The 26,881-nt window shown below is 34.6% G+C and overlaps 1 protein-coding gene across 3 annotated transcripts in view; it reads right to left on the reverse strand.

The window, feature by feature from the left end:
• LOC120857922 (protein SCAF11-like) overlaps positions 1 to 26,881 on the reverse strand; it is a 92,677-nt gene that overhangs the window by 23,043 nt on the left and 42,753 nt on the right. For 2 of the 3 annotated variants that reach the window (XM_040233817.1, XM_040233816.1), the window contains exons 5-7: positions 17,606 to 17,683; positions 15,126 to 15,226; positions 13,212 to 13,273 (exon numbers count right to left, since the gene is read on the reverse strand). In XM_040233817.1, coding sequence (XP_040089751.1) covers positions 13,212 to 13,273; positions 15,126 to 15,226; positions 17,606 to 17,683 — 241 coding nt within the window. Of the gene's footprint in view, positions 1 to 13,211; positions 13,274 to 15,125; positions 15,227 to 17,605; positions 17,684 to 21,565; positions 21,736 to 26,881 lie in introns of all 3 variants that reach the window. The other variant, XM_040233818.1, reaches the window with a different exon arrangement.

Below are 26,881 nucleotides of genomic sequence, written 5' to 3' on the forward strand. Positions count from 1 at the left end.
ACAATGTTATAAAGCAATAATCCTCCAATTAAAAAATAAATTTTAAAAGTTCAGTTAATTTCCTAGCATCCTCTAAAATAGACCAATTAGTCTGCTTATTTACCAGTTAGTCTGCAATTAGCATGATGAACTCATTAACTTTGACAAATCTGACAGGTTTCAATTACTGTCCCTTTTCATATAGTTACTGAATATTATCACCTCTTTTGATGCTTAAATTGTTCCATTTTTGGCTAGAGGAAACCCAATCTATTGTTGATTCTTATTGAATCTATAGTTGATTCTTGTTCAATCTATAGTTGATGCTTGAGACTTTTTGTTATAATCCTAGCACTGCTTTGAAAGTTTCCTTGAGCTCTATTATAAAATGTTCTAGGCATATATTATTTAGTTACTACCTCAAACCTGGAAACATTTATTTATTTCAAGGAACCCTGGTTCTTTTATTTGGAAAACACAAACTGGGCATCAGAACTGGGTCACAGTGTTTTCTTACCACTTAGAATTTTTCTGAATTACTGAAAAAGCCCTTTTGGACTTTGTAGTGGGTTGAAAGTGTCACCCACCCCCCCAAAAAATTCATGTCCACCTTGAACCTCAGAATATGACACTTAGAAATATAGACATGGCATACACAATTAAAGAAGATTGACATGAGATCATACTGGATTAGAGTGGGCACTAAAACCAATGAGTATGTCCTTATCAGAGATAAACAATGATACAGAGAAACACAGAGCAGAAGACCATAAGAAGACAGAAGCAGAGATTCCAGAGATGCAGCTACAAGTCAAAGGATATGAAGGCCTGCCTGGAACCACCAGAAATTACGGCAAGAGGCAAGGAAAGAATCTTCCCTAGACCCCACAGAGGCAGCAAGGATCTGGCAACACCATGACTTCAGACTTCTAACCTCCAGGGACGATCCTAAGATGGCAGAGGAATAGGACAGGGAGACCGCTTTCTCCCCCACAAATTCATCAAAAGAACATTTGAACACTGAGCAAATTTCACGAAACAACTTCTGAATGCTGGCAGAGGACATCAGGCACCCAGAAAGGCAGATGTCTAACCTCCAGAACAGTGAAGAAGTAAGTTTCTGTGGCCTTAAGTCACCAAGTTTATAATGAATTCTAGTAGCAGCCCAAGCAAACTAATATAGACATAGTTTTTTTTTAACTAATAAAAATGAATATATGGGTATATAATAAATTGGTTAAGACTTCATAAACCTTCATTAATTCAGAATCCAATTTTTTCTAACTACTTTTCATCCCAAGTTTGTTGATAACCATTTCTCCAACAGTATCATCCTCTATGCTATCCAGAACAGTGGTGATTTGCAGAAAATATACTCAATAAATACTTAATACCTTTGTAGAGTGATGGTTGATAAATGGACTATCATTGTGATAATTTTAAAATGTATACACATATCAAATCATTATGTGTGTACCAGGAACTAACATAGTGTTGTAGGTCAACTGTATTTCAAAAAGAAACAATCAAACTCAAAGTAAAGAGATGGCAGTGACAGGCGGAAGAACTGATGAAGGCAGTCAAAATGTACAAACTTCTAGTTATAAGTTAAGTACTAGGGATGTAATGTACAAGCATGATAAATGTAATTAACACTTCTGTATGTTATACCTGAAAGGTGTTAAGAGAGTAAATCCCAAAACTTCTCATCACAAGGAAAAAATTTTTTCTATTTCTTTAATGTTGTAACTATATGAGATGAGATGATGGATGCTTACCAAACTTTCTGTGATAATCATTTCATAATTTTCAGTTCAGTTCAGTCGCATCTGACTCTTTGCGACCCTATAGACTGCAGTACACCAGGCTTCCTCGTCTATCACCTCCTCCTGGAGCTTACTCAAACTCATGCCCATTGAGTCAGTGATGCCATCAACCATCTCATCCTCTGTTGTTCCCTTCTCCTCCTGCCTTCAATCAATGCCAGCATCAGGGTCTTTTTCAGTAAGTCAGTTCTTCACATCAAGTGGCCAAAGTATTGGAGCTTCAGCATCAGACCTTCCAATGAATAGTCAGGACTGATTTCCTTTAGGATGGACTGGTTGGATCTCCTTGCTGTCCAAAGGACTCTCAACAGTTTTCTCCAACACCACAGTTCAAAGGCATAGATTTTTCAGCACTCAGCTTTTTTTATAGTAAAACTCTCACATCCATACATGACTACTGGAGAAACCACAGCTCTGACTAGACGGACCTTTGTTGGCAAAGTAATGTCTCTGCTTTTTAATATGCTGTCTAGGCTGATCATAACTTTTCTTCCAAGGAGCAAGTGTCTTTTAATTTCACAGCTGCAGTCACCATCTGCAGTGATTTTGGAGGCCCCCAAAATTGTCTGTGCCGTGAAGTGATGGGACCGGATGCCATGATCTTAGTTTTCTGAATGTTGAGTTTTAAGCCAACATTTTCACTCCCTTCTTTCACTTTCATCAAGAGGCTCTTTAGTTCTCTGCTTTCTGCCATAGGAGTGGTGTCATCTGCATACCTGAGGTTATTTGATATTTCTCCCGGCAACCTTGATTCCAGCTTGTGCTTCATCCAGCCCAGCATTTCACATGATATATTCTGCACATAAATTAAATAAGCAGGGTGACAATATACAGCCTTGACGTACTCCTTTTCCTATTTGGAACCAGTCTTGTTCCACGTCCAGTTCTAACTGCTGCTTCTTGACCTGCATACAGATGTCTCAGGAGGCAGGCAAGGTGGTCTGGTATTCCCATCTCTTGAAGAATTTTCCATAGTTTGTTGTAATCCATACAGTCAAAGGCTTTGGCATAGTCAATAAAGTAGATGTTTTTCTGGAACTCTCTTGCTTTTTCCATGATCCAGCGGATGTTGGCAATTTGATCTCAGGTTCCTCTGCCTTTTCTATATCCAGCTTGAACATCTGGAAGTTCACAGTTCATGTACTGCTGAAGCCTGGTTTGGGGAATTTTGAGCATTACTTTGATAGTATGTTAGATGAGTTCATTCGTGCAGTAGTTTGAGCATTCTTTGGCATTGCCTTTGTTTGGGATTGGAATGAAAACGGACCTTTTTCCAGTCCTGTGGCCTCTGCTGAATTTTCCAAATTTGCTGGCGTATTGAGTGCAGCACTTTCACAGCATCATCTTTTAGGATTTGAAATAGCTCAGCTAGAATTCTATTACCTCCACTAGCTTTGTTTGTAGTGATGCTTCCTAAGGCCCACTTGACTTCTCAATCTAGGATGTCTGGCTCTAGGTGAGTGATCACACCATCGTGATTATCTGGGTTGTGAAGATCTTTTTTGTATAGTTCTTCTGTGTATTCTTGCCACCTCTTCTTATATCTTCTGTTAGGTCCACACCATTTGAGTTTCATAATGTCATTATATAGTATACCTTAAACTTACACAGTGTTGTAAATAGCGATTGTATCTCAATAAAATTGGAAGAAGAAAAACAGTGGTGATTCTTCAGGAAATCCATTAAGAACTACATTATTGGTACTGGCCTTTTATACTGGTTTTGCAATTAAGTTTGTGGGTTGCAAAAGGGTGGACATGACTGAGTGACTTTCACAATGTAGAATTACCCAACTTATGACTTTCTTGGGATTGTTGGCACATGTGTCTGATGAATTTCCCCCAGTTCTGTCACTTTCAATTAGGGGTCCTAGGGGTTAAGAAAATTCCAGAATAATCTATGAATCCTTTTCCCAAGTTTTTGCTATCTGTTCTCCAGATTTAAGGACCGAACTTTGTATGTTCATATAGTCACAAGCAGTGGCAACTATCCAGACGCGCAGTCAACAGTGATCATACACGAAAAACAATTAGAATCTCACTTCAGAGATGTCAGAATGTGAAACTGAAACAAACAAACAAAAACACTGGGTTCTCAGAATTGATCAAATATGCTAAATGAGTCAGAAGACAAAAAGAAATATAACCTAAGATAGACAGCTCTAGAATTTTTCTTATAGGTTCTTGCCTTCCTATCTTTTTAGAGTAACTTTTACCAAGCTATCTTCCTAAAATGGTTTCACCACATTGTAACTCAGTGAAAAAGGTATCTTTAATGGTATCTTCTTACAGAGCATTATTCCTTACCGGGCTTTCCTGGAGGCTCAGTAGTAAAGAACCCGCCTATCACTGTAGGAGACACGAGCTCCATCCCTGATCCAGGAGGACCCCATGTGCCACGGAGCAACTAAGCCTGTGCACCACAACTACTGAGGCACACAGGCTAGCTGTGCTCTACAGCCCAGAAGCCGCAACTACTGAGCCCATGCACTGCGACAACTGAAGCCCACACGCTCTAGAGCCCATGTTCTGCAGTAAGAGAAGCCATCGCAACGAGAAGCCTATGAACAGCAACCAGAGTGTAGTCCCCACTTGCTGCAACTGCAGAAAAGCCTGCATGGCAATGAAAACCCAGGATAGTCAAAAATAAATAAATAAAATTATGTTTAAAAAATTACTCTGTATAAGATAATATGCAGAAATTTCAGCTTTATTGCTCAACTCCCTATGACATCTTCAATCTTCCTCTCCAGTCTTATTTCTGACCATAGTCTTTAACATTTTCGCCTCAATTCAAGAGTGGGGAAAGAAATGATAACTGGAAGAAACCATCAATTAGACTTAGAAGCCAAGAACAAATTCACCTATGAACATGAACCAATTACACTAAAACAATCTAAAGATGAAAAAATCTTGTTTGCACACAGCATGCAAACATCCATATTTTTTCAGAGCATCTCTACTTGTCCAAAAGACACTTCTTTATTATATCACCCCAAACACTCTATCAGCCTTCCCCAACTCAGTAACTGGCAATGCCATTTTAATAGCTGCTCAGTCCAGGACTTTAGTGTCATCCTTGACCTCCTCCTTTCTCTACCTCACATCCAATCCAATAACAAAATCCTTTTAAGGAGCTTCCCTGGTGGCTCAGATGGTAAAGAATATGCCTGCAATGCAGGAGATCCAGATTCGATCCCTGGAGAAGGGAATGGCAACCCAATCCAGTCAATACTCTTGCCTGGAGAAGTCCATGGACAGAGGAGCCTGGCAGGCTACAGTCCATGGGGTAGCAAAGAGTCAGACACCACTCAGTGACTAACCCTTTCACTTTCTTTCATTGAAATGCAACATTTACAGAACTGAGCCATTTCTCACCACTTCCACGAACATCTTCCTGGCCGAAGCTATCATAATATGTGGTCTCTGGAAAAGAGCCATTAAACTAGTCTCTCAGTCCTCCAATGAGGATCTCTCCTGCCGATGAATTATCCTCCACTTAACAGCCAGTGATCCTTTAATAATGTTAGTCCATACCATTCCTGAAAATGTTTGCCATCCTACATAAGCCATAAATGAACACCAGAACAATGGCTTACTCCTCCTCCGTCTACCTAACTCAACTGCTCTAGTCATACTGACCTCTATGCTATTTTCTGAATATACCTTGACTGCTCCTATCTCAGGGCTTTTGCACTTGCTGTTCCCCCTCCTGGAATACTCTCCCTTAAAAATCTGTTTATGGCTTGACTCTTTCGTCCAGATTTCTGTTCAAATATAATCTAATCCAAGAGGTTTTCTCCAATGCCTTACATAATCACCTCCAGAAGCCATCACCTTTCTCTCTCTACCCTAACTTTACTCTTCTTTAAAGCACTTACAACACCTGTCATAATACACATTTATCTCTTTATTGTCCACAAAAGGTACTCTGTTAGCTTTGTCTCTTTTTGTGTAGTACTACATTCCTAAGAGTCTAGGGCTGCTTCGCATAGTTTGTTGAATGAATGAGTTAATCTCAGCTCCCCCTTGCTACCCTAGTATGTACATCTTATACTGAGTACGTGCTGAGCATGCATGCATTTAGAATTTATACCTGAATAATTTTCATTAAACATAATCATTAAATCTAAGCTTTTTCATCAGGTGCATAATCTATCTCAAAGCAGGAAGAAAAACTAGCTAAGTAACAATTACTAAACTCCACAAGTAAAAAAGCAACATTATAGAAAAAAAAAAATCTAAATGGGTAATCAATGAGTACCCAATATCCTTCAACTCAATTCAGAGTTGTTAAGACATTCACTCATAATTACTTAAGTATCAGTACTCTTATTCTACCCACTCATAAGGTATTAAGCAATATTCTGCCTTTTAGATTCAGATTTAGTGAAAGTCGCTCAGTTCTGTCCAACTCTTTGTGACCCCATGGACTATATATATAGTTCATGGAATTCTCCAAGCCAGAATACTGGAGTGGGTAACCTTTCCCTTCTCCAGGGGACCTTCCCAACCCAGGGATTGAACCCAGGTCTCCTGCATTGCAGGTGGATTCTTTACCAGCTGAGCCACAAGGGAAGCCATGGATATTTAGAATATTCTGCCCATGCGAAACCAAATAAATTACTTCAGGCATCCTAACATAAGAAGACATGGCATTAAGTTAGAGGCCTTGGAAAATGTTAATCTTTTGGCAAGAAATAAATTTTTATCAAGCTATTCAATATTTGGGCTTCCCAGGTGGTGCCAGTCATAAAGAACCTGTCTTCAAGGGACGTGGGTTTGAACCCTGGGTCAGGAAGATCCCCTGGAGAAGGGCATGGCAACCCACTCCAGTATTCTTGTCTGGAGAATCTCATGGACAGAGAAGCCTGGTGGGATACAATCCATAGGGTCGCAAAGAGTGAGAGACAACTGAAGCAACTTAGCACGCATGTATTCAAAAATTTAAAACTCCCAACAAACAAAAGTCTAGGACAAAGAGCCTTCTCAGATGACTACCAGCACAGAGAAGAGTTAACATCTATCCTTCTCAAACTATTCTGAAAAACTGCAGAGGAAGTAACGCTTTCAAACCAGTACTACACAGCCAGCAACCTTCATACCAAAACACACAAGTGAAAATGAAAGTTGCTCGGTCATGTCCAACTCTTTGTGATCTCATGGACTATACAGTCCATGGAATTCTCCAGGCCAGAATACTACAGTGGATAGCCTTTCCCTTCTCTGGGGGATCACTACAACCCAGGGACTGAACCCAGGTCTCCTGCATTACAGGTGGATTCTTTACCAGCTGAGCTACAAGGGAAGCCCAAGAATACTGGGGTGTGTAGCCTATCCCTTCTCCAGATCTTCCCGACCCAGGAATCAAACCGGGGTCTCCTGAATTGTAGGTGGATTCTTTACCAACTGAGCTATCAACAAAGAGAGCACACAAAAAAAAGTACTCCCAATATCACTGGTGAACATCCACCCAAAAATACTCAACAAAAAAGTGACTAACCAAACTCAACAGTACTTTAAAAAGATCATATGCCACAATCAAGCAGGGTTTATCTCAAGGATAAAAGAATGGTTCAATATCCACGAACCAATCAATGTGATACTCATTAACAAACTAAAGAATAAAAACCATATAATAATCTCAATAAATACAGAAAAGCTTTTAACAAAATTCAACATCCCTTTATGATAAAATCTCAACAAAATGGGAATAGAGAGAAGATATCTCAACATAATAAAAGCCATAAATGCCAAGCCCACAGCTAACATCATACTCAATGGTGAAAAGCTGAAAGCATTTCCTCTAAGATTAGGAAGAAGACAAAGATGCCCATTCTCGCCACTGTCATTCAACACAGTATAGGAAGTCCTAGCCACGGCAACCAGAATAAAAAGAAATAACAGGCATCCATTTTGGAAAGAAGTAAAATGGTCACTGTTCGCAAATGACATATACTATACAAAGAAAATCCTAAAGACACCACTAAAAAGTACCAAAACTCATCAATGAAAGTGATAAAGTTACAGGATAAAAATTTAATATGTAGAACTCCGTTGCACTTCTCCACCTTAACACAAACTATTACAAACAGAAATTAAGAAAACAATCCCATTCAAAATCACATCAAAAAGAATAAATACCTAGGAATAAATCTAACTAAGGAGGTAAAAGATCTCTACTTGGAAAACTCTAAGACACTCATGAAAGAAACTGAAGACAATGCAAACAGATGTAAAGATATATCATGATCATGGATTAGAAGAACTAATATTGTTAAAATGACCATACTACCCAAGGCAATCTACAGATTCAATGCAATCTCTAACAAAATACCAATGGCATTTTTCACAGAACCAGAACAAACAATTCCAAAATTTGTATGGCAGCACAAAAGACCCTGAACAGCCAAAACAATCTTCAGAAAGAAGAAGAAAGCCAGAGGCATCACACTCCCTAATTTTAAACTATACTATGTACAAAGCTAGTCATCAAACAGTATGGTAGTGATACAAAACAGACAGACCAGTGGATCAGAACAGGGAATCCAGAAATGTATACATACTTATGGGCAATTAATTAATTTATAACAAAGAAGGGAACAATATACAACAGGGAAAAGACAGTCTTCAATAAAGGATGACGGGAAAATTAAACAACTAGAGGAGAAAGAGTCAAACTTAACAACTTTCTCTCAACATTAACAAACATAAAATCAAAATGGATTAAAGACTTAAATGTAAGACCTGAAAATTAAAAATTCTTAGAAGAGTAAAGCTCTTTGACATCAGTTTTTTTTTTATTTTCTCAGATTTGCTTCCTCAGACAAGGGAAACAAAACCAACCAAATGGGACTTCAATGCTTTTGCACAGTGAAGGAAACATCAACAAAATGAACAAGCCACCAACTGAACGGGAGAAGATACTTACTTGAAACCAATATATCCAATAAAGAATTAAAAACTTAACTCAAAATCAAAGAAAAACAAAGAATCTGATTTTAAAATAAACAGAGAATCTGAACAAACATTTTTCAAAAAACAATCAAATGGCCAACAGGCACATGAAAAGATGCTCAACATCACTAAGTATCAGGGAAATACAAGTCAAAACAATTAGATATCACCTCAGACCTTTAAGAATGGCTATTATTAAAAATGATAACAAATAATAAGTGAGGACATAGAGAGGAGAACCCCAGTGCACTGTTGATGGGAATGTAACTTGGTGTAGATACTATGATAAAAATTATGGAGATTCCTCAAAAAATTAAAAATAGAACTAACATATGATCTGCTAATTCCATTCTTGGACATTTATCCAAAGAAAATAAAACAGTCAAAAAGATATATGCACTCCCATGTTTCACTGTATCATTATTCATAATAGCAAAGATATGGAAGCAATCTAAGTGCCAAGCAACAAACGAATGAGTAAAGAAGAGTTGAGACACACATACACGTTCCACACAATGCAGTATTACTTGGCCACTAAAAAGAATAGAACTTCGCCATCTGCAACAACAGACACAGACCTGCAGGGAATTATACTATGTGCAATAAGTAAGACAGAGAAAGACATACTGTATGATTTTACTTATATGTGGAATCTAAAAAACAGAACCACCACAGCTAAACAGAAACAGTCATAGATACAGAGAACAAAGCTGTTGGAAGAGGGGAGGTGATTGAGAGGATAGATACAAGTGAGGGAGATTAAGAGGTACAATGAAACATACAGTGTGGGGAATATAGTCAATAATTATGTGATACTTTCATATAATAACAGATGGTAATGACTTATTATGGTGATTACTATGTACAAAAATACTGACTCATGAAGTTGTATGACAGAAACTAATATAATATTGTAGGTCAATTATATTCCAAAACAAACAAAAATCATAGAAAAAATTATAAGATTTGTGGTTACCAGAGGCAAGTGGTGAGGGAAGGAGAACTGGACAAAGGAAGTCAAAAGAATGCGAAGTCAAGTGGGCCTTAGGAAACATCACTACGAACAAAGCTAGTGGAGGTGATGGAATTCAGTTCAGCTATTTGAAATCCTAAAAAAGGATGCTGTGAAAGTTCTGCACTCAATAAGCCAGCAAATTTGGAAAATTTGGCCAGCAGTGGTCACAGGACTGGAAAAGGTCCATCTTCATTCCAATCCCAAAGAAAAGGCAATGCCAAAGAATGCTCAAACTACCACACAATTGCACTCATCTCACAGGCTAGCAAAGTAATGCTCAAAATTCTCCAAGCCAGGCTTCAATAGTATATGAGTCGTGAACTTCCAGATATTCAAGATAGATTTGGAAAAGGCAGAGGAACCAGAGATCAAATTGCCAACATCCACTGGATCACTGAAAAAGCAAGAGTTCCAGAAAAACATCTACTTCTGCTTTATTGACTACGCCAAAGCCTTTGACTGTGTAGACCACAACAACCTGTGGAAAATTCTTCAAGAGATGGGAATACCAGACCACTTTGCCTGCCTCCTGAGACATCTGTATGCCGGTCAAGAAGCAACAGTTAGAACAGGACATGGAAAACAGACTGGTTCCAAATTGGGAAAGGAGTATATCAAGGCTATATATTGTCACCCTGCTTATTTTACTTATATGCAGAGTACATCATGCGAAATGCCAGGCTGGATGAAGCACAAGCTGGAATCAAGATTGCCAGGAGAAATATCAATAACCTCAGATAAACAGATGATACCACCCTTATGGAAGAAAGCGAAGAACTAAAGAGACTCTTGATGAAAGTGAAAGAGAAGAGTGAAAAAGTTGGCTTTAAATTCAACATTCAAAAAAAGAAGATCATGGCATTCAGTTCCATCACTTCATGGAAAATAGATGGGGAAACAATGGAAACAGTAACAAACTTTATTTTCTTGGAGTCCATAATCATTGCAGATGGTGACTGCAGCCATGAAATTAAAAGACACTTGTTACTTGGAAGAAAAGCTATGACCAACCTAGACAGCATATTACAAAGCAGAGACATAACTTTGCTGACGAAGGTCTGTCTAGTCAAAGCTATGATTTTTCCAGTAGTCATGTATGGATGTAAGAGTTGGACTATAAAGAAAGCTGAGTGCTGAAAAATTGATGCTTTTGAACTGTGGTGTTGGAAAAAACTCTTGAGATTTCCTTGGACAGCAAGGAGATCTAACCAGTCAATCCTAAAGAAATTAGTCCTGAATATTCATTGGAAGGATCATTGCTGAAGCTGAAACTCCAATACTTCAGCCATCTGATATAAACAACTCCTTGGATGCTGAGAACTCCTGATGCTGGGAAAGACTGAAGGCAGGAGGAGAAGGGAATGACAGAGGATGAGATGGCTGGATGACATCACCAACTCAATGGACATGAGTTTAAGCAAGCTCCAGGAGTTGGTGACGGACAAGAAAGCCTGCCGTGCTGCAGTCTGTGGGGTCACCAAGAGTCAGACACAATGGTGCAACTGAACTGACTGAGGGATAGAATGTAAACATAATTAATATAATTAACATTGCTGTTAATTATACATGTGAGTTGTTAAGAGAGTCCATCTAAATCCTAAGAGTTCTCATCAGAAGGGAAAAAATGTTTGTCTATTTTTTTAATGTTGCATCTATATGAGATGATGAATGCTAACTTACTGCAGCAATCATTTTATGATGCATCATGTATGTAAGTCAAATCATTATGCTGACCACTTTAAACTGGTGTTGTATATGTCAATTGTATCTTAATAGGAAGGGAAAAGTTAACTACTGAACTGGTTTAGAAGGTTCACTGAAACCTTGTTTAGTAGTCCATATTCTGAATAGCAAAACAAAACTCAAATTTAAATGAATCAAAGATTCTTATAAATGGCCTTCACTATACTCAAGCACTATAGGTCAAAGATTTGCCTATGTTTCTCTCTCTCTAAAAATAAGCCCAGGCAGGAGACGCACACTTAAAGAAAAGTACTGCAGTCTTAAAACTAAGATTATCATAGTAAGAGTGCGCTACACTACCTAGAGAAAACCTGTAATGTCATTTAATCTTCCTGAGCAGTAAATTTTATATTCGATTCTAGAGCTACCAAACAAAGGCTATTCAATAAAAAATAATGCTGATCTATAGCAATTACCCAGAAAAACAAAGAAATTTTGATATCTAAAGTTCTTTAACTAAAGAAAAATTTTTATCTAACCATTAAAGTTCTTTTAGTGAAATTTCACTTTAAGAGTAAATTATTAAAGACATATTTATTAATCTGTAAATCTGGGATTATCTGTAATTCTGAGAGACCATGTTAATTCAAATTAAAAAAACAATAACACCACCCAAACATGGTATTCAAATGTATAAAAAATGAAGTTGATTACCATTTAGTTTTAAGAACAATGAATTCATTAAATCTATCTATAAATAGAAATTAATTGTAACCTAGCATGGAAAATAAATGCTCACCTCTCCCTGCTTACAATTAGCTCATAGTAAAGTGCTCTTTGGAAAAAAAATAAACAGCTTAAGTTTCAAAGAGGAGCCACAAAGCACTGAAGTGACATTTTTCTCAGGTCGTGCTGCAAAGCTTTCTTGTATTAGAGAACCATAACACTAGACAACAACAAAAGACAGGCATATTCTCAAACAGATACGTGGGCTTCCCAGGTGGTTCAGTGGTAAAGGATCCACCCTGCAAAGGCAGGAGCCACAGGAGACAGGAGTTCAATCCCGGGGCCTGGAAGATCCTCGAAGGAGGAAAGGGCAGCCCACTCCAGTACTCTCAACTAAAAAACCCCAGGGACAGGAGAGCCTAGGGGGGCTACCGCACACGGGGTTGCAGAGTCAAACACCACTGAGCAACTGAACATAGTGCATAGGTAAATAGGTGAGCAATGTTTTATTCCTAAATAAAGTTTCAAATTAAGTGTGGCTTGAAGCCAAACCACAACTTCCTCTGGGAACTGCGGACTAACTTCTTACTGTTAGACTTCCCTCATTACTGCTTACAGTTATTGGCCCACAAGGTATTTTATCTCATTTCCCCTAAGGACTTCGGCACTAATGAGTCGAGTTAAGACCACAATGTAGGCTGCTAACCGAGTAATTGGAAAATACCCTTTTCTCATTTTCCTTTCCAACACACACACACACACACACACTCAGTCTCTCTCTCTCTCTTATTCACTGACCCCTTCCCTTCCTCCCAGTTGATCAGGAAAATAAGAAGGGCAGGAAACAGTATAAATGATTCCATGAAAGTAGTTTATGTAGAACTGAATACAATGTACACAGAGCTCAGCAGAGTTCTGTTGTGTATGACTGTTTTCCAAGCCAAAATATTACTTACAAGAACTTTGGCAGAAGCATTAAAGTAAGAAACAAAGAAAAAAATGTAGATCATACAAGGAAAAACTCACTGTGTATCATCTTCAGGCCATAAAATTTTGCACTTAATAGATCTTCTCCTATGATCTTTTTTCTGTAAAGATCAATAAAGAGATGAAATAATAGAAAACTGTTACTCTGCTCATTTATTTTCAATCCGCTGCCCACAACAATGAAAGCTATTATGCACCAAGTTTTAAATTTTAGCAAAGAAAGCATGATGAGTTAAACTCCCCACTTAGCTGCCACTCTCCACTCCAATGACTACAAAGGAGATTCACTAACATGAAACAAAACACTACTGCAATCCCTTTCCCTGCAACTAGTGGAAAGTATCAGAAAGAGGAGTCTTACATCTTTAGAAGGGACAGTCAACACCAATTGAGTTATCTCCTAAGTGTTGGAAATGAGCCCTACATCTTATAAATATAAGCCTTAATGAGAGGAATTCTAAAAAACATCCTAAAGACTCCAGAAAGAATGTACAGTAAAAATCTAGTAACTGACAGATTTACCGTGAGAGAAATCATTAATGGTTTGACTTGGTGGGCAAAAGCAAATTATTATTTTGCATCTGTTACTTCCTTTTACCATCCCTCAACCACAAGTCCTTGAGAAAAAACAGCTAAGCATGTGGACTACCTCAGGTGTGTCCGACCCACTGTATGACCCTGTTACAGGTCACATAATAATGAGCACTGCACTCTCAGGAGGAGTCAAGAGGACTGAGTAATTCTGAAAAAAATGCCTATTTATGACATTGCCATAGCCAAGAATAGGAGATGAATGAAGAATAAAGCTAGCAAAAGGTATTTCTTCATTATGCCTGGGGATAATGTGTTATTTACTAAGCAAACATAAATGGAAGAGTCAAAGCTGACTCAAATTAATTAAAAGACACTGTACATAAAATCTGCTCTAGTAAAGTTATTAACTTGGGTTTATGGGTGGGCTCTTGAACTGAGTGTTCCGCAAATCCCTTAAAATCTACGAACTTTGTAAGTATATTTTATGATGTATCTTTTTGGGTAGAAGTTCTCTACAGTTTTCTTCAGATTACTAAAGAAGTCTGTAACTTCCCAAAAGTTGAGATCTAGAGAGCTACAGAGTCATAAATAAGTGGCACAATTCAGTGAATCTCAAGGAATATTGTCAATGTTTTTTGTAATACATTTACTCTCTTACGGTATTAGTATTCTGATGAAACGGACTAATGAGCCATAGATTTAGCTATGAATTTGACAATATATCGACTTAATACAACTTTGCGGCAGCTCTAAATGTAGTTCAGATCAAAAAGGGGTTAATTTTATAAGTACTACAACAAGTTGTTTTCAGTAATAAATCTCCAGTACACTACTAATTCAATTTAATACCTGTTAAACTTGAGTTCTAAGTATTTTTAGGCAATTATGTTTTAACCATAGTAGCTAAGAAATCCAAACATGTTTAAAAATTTTTTCAAACATAAACATTTGTTACAGTACTAGCAAGTGCTGCTACAACACAAAGAAGCAAAAGGAGAAAAATAATAGTTTCAATTACAACAGTCTCATGAAGAATGTTGTACTTTATCATTAGTTACTTTCTATTTTCTGTCCATAAATAGTACAGCAGTTACTCAAAATGTGGGCTGTGCACCAATGCTTATCCATAATGGCTTGTGTTTTGTTTTTTTTACATAGCTGTAACTTTTATCTTTTAAAAGTATCAATCTATAACAAACTAGGGAAAAACTAAAATAAAAAACGAATTCATCAAAGACAAAGGTCAAATAAATTATATTCTCAGATTTCATCTGATCTGTCCTTAAATTATCAAGGGAATGCTTTAAAAGAATTATATACATTGAAATTTCACATCATTTTTTAAGTACTCTCTTTTTTCTTATTTGCTAACTTCTGATTCTAGACAGTTGGATTCCATTACTGAAACTCATCACTAACCTCATACAGCTTTTAGAATTTTCCTGACAGGATAGCAGTTTCTTAAAAGAGCTTTCATTTTTCTTGTCATTTGTTTCTCTCAACTGTCTTTTTACTTGAACCTGTGAGAAAAGCAAAATCATCTATTTAGAGTGATAATATGGGATCACACCTATACATTTCCCTTGAAAGAACAAAAAATTAAAGCAGCATACCGTCTAAATGAAAGTGTAGCCCAAATACATATGCTTATTAGTTCAAGTATGCTAAACTATAAACTTGAGTATTTGTGCTAAGCTCTGGGGAAACAAAAAAGTCAGAGACAGGCATGCAAATGAGTTATGAGTGTGCTAATAAGAATAAGTTGGCAGGATATGAAACTGATGTAATATATTAGAACCAGACAGTAAAGGCCTTGAAAGAGAAAATAATTCTATAGAAATCAGAAAATAAATGAAGGTTTACAAGTAAGTGAATAAAATGATCAAATTTGCTTTTTGTGACAGTGATATGGAGAATGAACCAGTTAAAGAGAAACTATAAAAGCCAGGAAACCGGAAGGAAGCTCTTGTAATAGTGTAGAACTATACTGTATGAGACAATAGTTACTAACCATATACTATTAAGCATGTGAAAATGTGGCTGGTTTAAAAAGAGATGTAAGTGTAAAATATATACTAGATTTCAATGAAAACAACAATAGGAGATAAAATCCTTCAATAACAATTCTGATACTACATGTTGAAATAATACATTAAATGTTAGATTAAACAAAAGATAAAAATTCATTTTAACTGTTTCTTTGTGTTCTTTTAATGTGGCTACTAAATGTTTATAGAGTGGTGTGTATTGATGGTATATTTCTATTGGCAGAACAGATCTAGATGACAGACAGCCTGAGGGTCTACAGAGAGGTAATGAAATGGAATGAATTTAAGACACCATGCAGAAAGAGGAAGCAAAAATAATGAAAAGAGAAAAAATGGAAAACTTCCAGAGGCATTTGATCTGGGTGACCGGGATTACAGTACCATAAACTGAGGTTGGCAGAGGGGCTGGGAATGAGATGAGTTTGGGGTTTGTTAATGTTTAGACTCCTTTGGTATTCTAGATAGAGATGTCCAACAATTGATTGAAAATATAAGCAACTGTGCATGTCTTATGCAAGTTTAATTGTAAAGGGAAAGGATAATAAAGATTCAAAAGAAGTAAAAGGGCAAAGAAAGATATTAAGAGTATATAGATAACATCACATATGATAAAAAATACATTTTAAGTTTAACAAAATTAGATTAGCACTGTCCCAAACTTTTAAGTAACATTCAAATTCTATTAAATAAAACATACATTTTATTACAAGCAACAGAACAAAATTTTACAGAGTATCTTTGGAGGCTAATTCACACAACATAATATATACATATACACACACACTCACATACAGAGTCTAGAAAAACAGAGAACACGTCTTTCAAAGAAGTTATGCTTTATAATTTTAATTATAATATCACACACATATATATGTTTTCTCTTTTCTTGAAGATATATACTAATCTGCATAATGTCCAGAGTTACACAATTAAACATGCAGGATCTTTTACATATGTCATTTTATTTGAATTGTAGTCTCATTTGTACCTTATGTCAAGACTTATCTGGAGAAAATAATCAAAACAAATTATAAACACCTACAGTAGGCATATTTAATGTTTAAATAGTTTTACGTTGCTTACATACCCACTTCTACTCACAAAAATAGCAACCAGTCTTGCTGCTACTTGGGAAGTTTGTCTTTCCCATTAATGGCATCATTTATATATATTGTATATCTTCATTTTTAACTTTCATTTTTACAATACCATTCCTGATTTATCAGCAATAACATCAAGAAATCTCTTTACCACACATTTCACTTTACTTGCTACTTTCTTTTCCACTTTTCATTTTTTATTCAATTTAGGAAAATTATTTCTATTTCTTTCTTTTTTGGTAAGCCAAAAATAAATGTGAATACAAATCATAAATTATGGTTCATAATCAAATAACATCAGTGTGATGTGTGCATCTCAAGAATGTGATCAAGATTAAGCATTACAATAAAATTGCACTTAACAAAGAAAAGTTATCTGCCCATAACAACTGTGAAACTGTGAGAAGTCCTCATCCTTCTCAAGATTTTCACAAACTCCCACATTTTTCTCTAATTAAACCGTTTCCTTCAAGTACCACTGGCACTTAAGAACAAAGAAACCATTTTATATTTAATTTTACTTGTTTAATCTTCTCAACATTATATGCTTTTCATGAAAACATAATTTTCAGGTACTTTGGACTTTTTTGTGGGGGTTTGTCTCTGAATCTAATATCCCATTCATTTTTTTAATGGAAATTAAACACATTAAACTTAGTTAATTCACAAATACATTCAAGTATCTATTAAAGCAAAATCATCTCAATTAAGTTTACACAGTTCATTCTGCAAAATAAACTCTAAGCCTTACCTTAACACAACCTTCTGATACACTGAATTTAAACACCGCCTGGAAAGGTTTCCGGTCAATAGGACATGAAGGCAGTGTCTGAAAAATCATTAACAAATTATAACTTTACAAATGTCTCTTTAAAATAGGTCAAAATTAAACTATAACATTTATGGTAAGTTTTTCACTGGAATAGGAAACAACAGAAAAACAATTTTTTCTTCTTTCAAAGATAAAGATGAAACACTTTCTATCCGTGTCATGTCACAAATAAACACTGTAGTTTTTAAAAATTCATTCAAACATTTACTGAGCAACTACTGTATGCTAAATAAGTGGAATACAATGAACAAGAAAAAGAAGATCGCTGTTATCAAGATAATACCTATTAAGACCTGCTCCCCACTTGAGAACTACAGCTACAATGAAAGGAAGCTGGGCTGAAATCATTAGTTCTTTGATCCAAAGCACTTGAGAAATTCTAAATAAGCTGTAAAAGGAATGGCTTGGATAGGTCCATCACAGATTTAAATATTCTAAGCCAGTATTTCCCCCGAATAAGCAGCTGCACCAGCAATTTAAAAGGGAAAAAAAAGTAGATATGAAGAAAAGGAAAGATTTCTCCACTCCTCCCTCAGTCACATAGGTACCCTTTTCAGAAGTAGTTTCTTACGTATCTTTTGGGAGATATCAGTTTATACGTAACACGTTGTATCTTTTAAATATAAAATTCAGATGCTAAACTGAATGTTGTATTTCTCTTAATTACCTATCTTAGATTGGTAATTCTTAGATTGGCTCATGTTACTATTTCACAGCTGCCCCATTCTTAATATGTCATACCCGTTTTGATTTATATCTTTTATATAAGTTGAAAATATTTTCATATTTAAGGGCTCTTAAATGATCCTTTTCTTTGAACCATCTATTCATGCCTTTTGCCTAACTTTATTAGTTTGCTGTTCTTTTACAAATTGCATTAGGCTTTCTTTATAGATTAAGAAAAATTGTTCTCTGCCCACTCTGTAATTCTAAATCTTTATTTTGACACAAGTATTATTTCCTGTACTTTCAAAATATGCATCAACTCTTAATTAACAGTTTCTCTGGTAGTATTATTAAATGTTTATATAGGGAAAGGTTTATATTATTTAAATATTTTAAGATAAAGTATGTCATCTACTAGGGTAAAAGGGAACTTTCTGCAGTCTATGAAGCCCATACTAAAATGTGATATTTTAATACCTACAGTTATAAAAGTAAATCAGGATTCTAACAACTTAATAGTAATAGTCTAAAAGAAAAGACAATAATCAAGTTTTGATAAATAATCCTATATTCCCTAGTGGAAAAATGTGATTTTGGTTTTCTTGACTTTGGCACAAACCAAGATAAACCAAGTGCAAGCACAACAGAATGTGTGTGGCCCTTGATCATATAATACATTTTCACAAAAGCTTGTGAGCTACTTTGGGAGCAGCCAAAACATAAACTGAATTACTTTTTACTACCCTGCTAAAAAGTGATTTTTCTCTTCCTAAGTAGAGAGGCCTTGATCAAATGCTTTACACCGTTATCTGAATTAGACCTTCCTTACTATATTAAGTCAGTTCAGATTGGTAGAACCCACCTCAGCTTACTTCCAAGTACCATGGATTTAGGATGCTATTATTTTCCCTTCAGAAAACTTTGACCTTAAAAAACCACTACAAGGAGCAACAAAGCTGCCCATACCTTTTAAATAATGCATTGCAAATAACAATTCTAGTTCAAAGAACTCAGCATCATAACTGTGTGACTGTTGTTTATATTAGCATTTACTGCATAAAATGTCTTAGCCTAGAAGTTGTAATAACACATTTATAACTCAAAAGAATACTCTATCGTGGAAATCTTCAAGTACTTACTTTTACTGAAGTTTGAAAATGCATTTTCTATTTTAAAGGCAAATTTAGGTAAGTATTCATTAAATACATAAATAATAATAAAATTTTGCTTCCTTCATTTAAAAAAAAACCTATTAAAATAGATGCGTAAGGGCTCTGGATTTACTGTCTATTTTCATATTCTGCCCTGTCTATGCATGCGTGTGCTTAGATGCTCAGTCACATCCAACTCTTTGTGACCCCATGGACTATAGCCCGCCAGACTCCTCTGTCCACAGGATTTTTCCAGGCAAGAATACTGGAGTGGGCTGCCATTTCCTCATGTTTAATGTTAAGCAAATTACATAGCCTTTCTATGTCTCTTTTGTGAAAATGGGGATGATAATAATAATCTCTGAGGTTTCTGCAGGAATTAATGGCATACACTAAGCATTATGTAAAGTCTTCCAGACGTCAACTGGCTTTATAGCACTAATAATAAAAAAGCTTGGTTCACTAACGAAAACTCACAATATGAAGTACATATACATGTAAGAGACAAAAATTGTTAATGATGTTTTAATTGGACTTTTCAAAGTTCATGACATATATGGACATTGAACTATTTTTATATATTTCAAGTTGTAACACTACGATCCAAAAACAGTCACTGTGTTAGAGGAATTTAAATATCAGATATAAGTCAGATACACCAAACCTTTCTAAAACTCTGAAATTACACAATCTCATTTTCTTCATTATTAAATTTCCTCTGCTGACATCAGCTAAATGGCACTCTTTCCTTTACCATGTTCAGAGTATCAGAGTTCTAACCTGAGTCATTCCATTTTGATCTCTTACAGATAATAAAGAGTTTTAAGTAAGATTTTGGTTTTGTTCTTTTTTCTGTAAGCATAATTGTCATGGATATGTGTAAGGTTTCATGTGAAGAAAAGGTTTCACTGCTATTTAAAAAACAAGAAAAAAACAATAAAAAGTAGTAGTTTGGAAAACTACTGCTATATATTAAGATAATCTGTATATACTTATATTTCTTAAAGATAATCTAGTTAACACTAGAAAATAATAGATTTTCTTTGGCTCAGGCTTAGCCATTAGAAAGAATTCTTAAAAACAGGTTATCCTCCCCAGATTTTTTTTAAAAAAAAAAGCATATATGAGAAAATAAGCTATCTAAAATAGACAAAATATCTTTTGCTATGGCTACTGAGAAATCATAATATCTATTTCTGACCTTAAAGCAGTTAAGCAAAGCATTTCAAAGGGGAAACAGAAAATTCAGTTATCCTAAGTCTTCACAGCATACTTCAGTAAATAGTCATTAAAGAAGAATTAAACGAAAAAAGAAAATGTTAACATTTTAAAAAATTAAGTGGATCTTTAATTTTTCCTTAATGTATACTCTAAGGAAACTATAAGAGTACCTTATATTAGCATATGCTAAAGCTCAAAACACCATCATTAGCATAAAATATATATCTATGACGATCAAATAGCTTTAACAGGGGAAAAAAGGTTTTAAATAATGGTTTGCACTGGCCTAACTTTAAAGTATTCCTCAGTATTCTTTATCCTCATAATCCAGCAGATATTCGGAAATTCTCAAAGATATTCTAATCTTGAGTTTGTGTCACTAAAACAACTAATTTAGTTTTTAAGTTGTGTAGTTTTAAAAATTCACATTTAAAACTAATGAAATTTAAAAATACACTTAATTCTGCTTTAATGTATTTTTAGTTCTGAAGAAAATCATCCCAAAGTTTACAACAAAAATAAATACACTTTGGTTATTCACCATTTTGAGATATATATATACTCTTTAATTATTCACCTATTTTAACTGACAATGACTTTTATTTTAACAATTTTAAAAGTGTCTGATTTAATTAGTTTCACAGTCAAAGTAATAGAATATCATTCAACTTTGTGATACAGCTACTAAATGAACAGAATTTGATCACTACTTTACAATGAACGTGTATTATAAGAACAGAGCATACATTTTACTGTGAATGCTCTCTAGTAAAGCTGTAGCAGTTAAGGAGGCGATTTCAATAGAAAAAATAATCTTCCTAATGATTTCAGTAAAACATACCCTAGTATTCTGAAGCGTTGTAAATTCCCAGCTCAGACAAACCCATATTTAAATGTAAGAACAGGAAACCTTCCTTTATTTGGGAATTCAGGATTCTTGATTTCTAATATTTCTTGCTTCCTGCTGCTGCTCTATCCTCAATCACAAAGGCTGCCTACCGATAGCCCCTCCTAGAGAGAGAGAAGCAAGTGTTAAAGGTAAATGCTTAAAGACTAAACCTCAGTACCTATGCTTTAGGTAGGTTTGTCTGTCCATGGGAATCTCTAAAACATCAATCTCTCTTACTATTAAATAGAGCATATTATATAAAATTCCAGTTCAAAATCAACAAAAGTGATTTAGGAATTACACTATCACAGGTTGATGCTTATTTTAAAGCCATTCACCAGGACCTATCCTTTTGCCTTGATGGTCCCAAGATACGTAGTCTGGACCCCTAATGAAAATGCTCACCTGTAGTCAGCCTACATATACACTACCACATTTAACCAGTTCTTTCAAGATAGTCCTTGTCAATGCATATTAATGAAACTATGGTTCTTTATAACCCACTTTCAGGAATGTATCCCTACAAGACAAATGACTGTCAGTGATAAAATTAACAGCAAGAAAACAGTTTCTCTAACTACTCAAAAGAAACTTTCATTTTCTTAAACATGTATTACAACAGTTGGATAGAATTACTTTTAATCTTTTTTCCATTTGACATTTAATAGTTAGGACTTTCTTTTTCTAGCACAAAAAGAGGAAATCCCATAAACTATCTATATAAATCATTTTACAAATAATGACATTTAAAATTAGACTATACACAAATATACATCCAACTGGTAAAAACAGAATATTAAATGAAAATCTATTATATATATGCTTTGGATATGAGCATTCACAATATAAACATATTCTTTTTCTACCAAAGGTTATACCAAAGAATTAACCTACAGAGTGAAAACAACTGGGAATTTGGAATAATCAGTCACAAATTCAAGTTCTGGAGAAGTCAGAACTAGCAACCTCTATAATCTACTTTAAGGATGAAGACAAACAGCCCTGAATCACCTACTGCATAAGTTGCAATAATTAAATGAATTAATGTATTAAACAATGCTTTATAAAGATAAGGACTAATGGTAGTGCTCCTCAGATATGTTTAAATTATTGTTCACTGAGAACTATTTAAAGATTTGGTTTAGTTCAGAAATAAAGAAAGATTAAATTTTAGCAAAAACTGTTGGGAAAATCCAGGTAATAAAACTTTGCTGAATTATGTTACTGAACAATAATCTAATCATCAGAATGATATATTAATTTTTCTACCCGCTGCTTAAAGGGAACATATGTATAAAACACATCAGTAGTCAAGATATAAGTCAACTAGTCATATTTTGATTTTTTTGGTATTATTAATTCAAAAATATACTCCTCACCTGTCTGCATTGAACACTGTTGTCTGACTTCTTCAAAAACCATATATCACCACAGTAAGACTCTTCATTTCTAGTCTCATGAGAGAAAACATACCCTTGCCAACTGTCAAATTTTTATTTCATTAACCTTATTTTCTCAAACTAAAGCTGTCAGCAAGTTGAGGGAGGATAATTTGTTTATAGTAGGAAAGTTAATCACATTTAATAATTACTTTACAAATAAGGGGAATGTTTACATTACTTAAAAGTGAAAAGAAAAAAAAAAGTTAAAAGAACCCCAGTGGATATCAAGAACCTCCTAATCATAATATCGCATATTCCTTTAGACAGAGTTTAAAAAAAAAAAAAACCTTAAACACTTCAAACATGAAATGTTTCCAAGTCCTCAAACTTTAACCTTTTAAGGGTCAAAATTTTAACCACTTCTTGACAACCTGTCAAACCATAAATCTTATTTTCTTAACATGTATGTGTGTGTGTGTGTGTGTGTGTGTGTGTGCAGCTTACCCTATTGTCTATTGAGTATCATAATTATGATTGGCTGTGAATACGATAGCCATGTGTCAAACTACTCTAGCTTTCACCTTTCTAGTTATCTACTTTCTTTAAAATGTGCAAACTAATCAACATTAAACTTAGGTGTAAACTAAATGTCCTCAATATATTTAGATTGCATTTTTGCTCACAGTAAAAATACTTAACTTTCTAAGTAGCTGGTAAAGTTTAATGTATTGATTCTTTAGTTCCAGATTCTCAGTTCTAATACTGATGCTTTAAAATAGCAAGAATTTCAACTTTCTTAACGTGCCAATTACTATATCTTTGTTTAGATTAATATTCTATTTCAAAATCATTTTTATTTTATAAACCAACAGGTTTACCATCTCTTGAGATCCTTGAAATTAAACACAGAGTAGAGTAGACATGTTTAATTTCAATTTCTTCTAGTGTCTCTAATGGCCATGAAGATCATCATTTCCATTATTCTGAATCTTTCTGCCCTAGGTAAAGTAGATGCTATGAAATATCCAGCAACTAAATTCAGTTTCTTACTCACTTTAAAGTCCTCACCTAGCTTTTGTTTTAAATAACCACAGAATCAAAATTTTAGAGCTTAAAGAAATTGAAACTAATAGTGACTTTGGATGTAGGTATTTTAAGAACACAAGAAATTCCAGGAGTGTGTCCAAAATAAATATACTAGACTATTATATGCTTTAATTCTCCTTGTTTCTTACGGAGAATTTCTTCAATGCCTAAAATATTATGGTGACAGTAAATAAATGAGTTCTTCTTGGTTCTTGGTAACAGTTCCAAATCATACTTTAGTGAATCTTGAGTACAAATCTCAGATAGTTCAGCAGAACTTCAGAAAGACAGAAGACTAGGAAGGTGACCCTGAATACATTTTGTACTTTTTTCTTATGTAGATTTCCAATCACTGTAAATCTCACTTTTGATTTCTAACTTCCTACTAGAAGTGAACATTAGTAAAATTTAAAACTATGGGTCAATTTTTAAAAAGTATATTTATTTCAGGCTATCTCTTGAAGTATTTAGAAACAAATTAAGAGTTCAGGATCCTTGCCCTGAATAACAAATAACCATTAACACAGTAATTTAAATGAAAGAATATGTATGAAAGCCTTATTAGCACAAGCTTGGCCAGTTACTAAGAGACTGAATATGGACACTTATTGCTAAAACCAAAATCCAAAGTAAACTACATGCCTCTTTTTAAGAATAGAAGGAGGCTGAGGAAAATGAGAAGAGACATCTTAATAACCAATGGTCATGAATAACTACACTAGTGAATATGAAATCTGTTTCTATTTGTCAAAGCGCTTATATACCTCAACATATCTAATTTTTTATCATACCAATAAAAGATTCAAACTGAAAATTTAGTTCAAATCCTAAGTGATTTGTTAACCAGTATTCATTTATTGTTTATATTGAACATTTTATTAGAAGACTGTGTTCTTGTTACTGCTCAATTTAAATGGCTTATTTAATTGATGTATGCTATTCCCATTATGGACAATGAAATAATTCAAAATATTCTGTTTATTCTCTACTTTCAAAGTTAACTACTTTTGTTTAAACAATATCGCAATTCCCATACTCTCTAACACAATTAATGGTAGTACAGCAGATAAGTATTTTCTTTTTAAAGCAATTTGCTTCAATAAAATGTTTATATCCAAAGAAGTAACACAAAACAAGAAAGACATTACATGCGAGAAAAGTGCTGACGGTAACATTATGTATATAATCAAGTATTTTCAACCTAAAAATATTCAGCAAGAGTTTAAAAACAGACAAGTTTAGCACTATTTAGTAGAGTTGAATATGTACATAGTCTACAACCTAGTAGTACCACTTTAAGATTCACACTCTAGAGAAACCTGAACTTACACACCATGATAAAGCTAATGGTTGTATCAAAAATACATGTAGTGTAATGAAGGAGGTGAATCAAGTCTATTTTATATATTCTAATCTCCAGAGAAAAACACACACTCAAATCACGGTTGTTGAACCTCCCTATAATGTGGTCACTGCATACAATCTTACGAAAAGCATCAAATTGAAGACTTCTGCCCATCTAGTAACTGTTTCTCTACTGGAAGCAAAAACGCTTCTATTTTTAAGATATCTAATCACAGAGCAAACCGTGGTGCACAAATTTAACACGGATGAGATCATTAGTTGGGTGGCAGAGAAAAACATGCATTCTCATTTCATTAGTAAACACTCCTGCAAACACACAGGACTGTTCAGAATTATACTAAATAATTAAACTCAAAAGATTTTTTCCCAAAATACATTTTCACCTATCCTGAGTCCTTTCCTGCCAAAGACCAGTTTAGACTTTTATCTAATTAGAACTGTTTCAAGTATACTGTTATGAATTCAAATGGTATAACAAATCCGTTTTTCCTCCTCCCAGATCTTGGCCATAGTCAGTATAGTTATGTTACCTTTTCCACACTATTAATGAAATATAGGTAAGACACAGATCTGTGAAAACCCCAATTATGCAAAAGGCAATTAATTCTAATGTGCTTAAGGACAACAAATAATTTGAATGCAGCTAATACTAAAAATATTTTTAAGCTTTATTTCCTTTACTTTTACACACTGACAAATTACTAACTCAAAAAATATAGCATGATCTGTGTGACAAGTTTTTATTTCACAATTCATAACTATAGGGCTCATAATGAATACTCACTGTACAGTAGCATTATGATCTATTTGGCACAAACTCTATCAACATAATACATTAAAAGTCCCAAATTTTTCTATTTCTCAATCATTTACTATCTATGAAGAACCTCAATAATATCTCTAACTTTTAAATTAGTTCATAATATGGGAATTAGAAAATGCAGTTATAAATTTATTTCTGCCTCTTAAGCTATGAGACCTTGGCCAAGTTAAGGAACACAGAATCCAAGTTTCCTCATCTGTAAAATGGAAAGACACTGTTACATCTGTTCTGGTTATCCCACAAGGCGGATATAAGGAAGAAATTTAATAATCTATATAAAAATTCTCTGAAAAATATAAAACACAAAGCAGAGAGAAAGCATTATTAGTAGTAAGCAGATACAATCACAAGAGGGTCAAGAACACTGAAGATGAATTACTGTGTTTCTACCAGAAAAAAATACCTATCTTCCAATAATTTTTTTAAGGTATGCATTTATAATTTTTGTATTACAAAAGCACAAAAAGTTGAATATATAAAATTTAGAAGAGTATATTTAACAAAATTGGAGCAATACAGAGACATTTGTCCTAAGTGGAAAAAAACACATTACTGTGAAATAATTTATGAAAGGCAGTATCAAGTCTGTAGGTAGAATGAAATCATGCTAGG

This window comes from Oryx dammah, unplaced genomic scaffold (assembly GCF_014754425.2).
Source record: "Oryx dammah isolate SB20612 unplaced genomic scaffold, SCBI_Odam_1.1 HiC_scaffold_29, whole genome shotgun sequence".
Lineage (NCBI taxonomy): Eukaryota > Metazoa > Chordata > Mammalia > Artiodactyla > Bovidae > Oryx > Oryx dammah.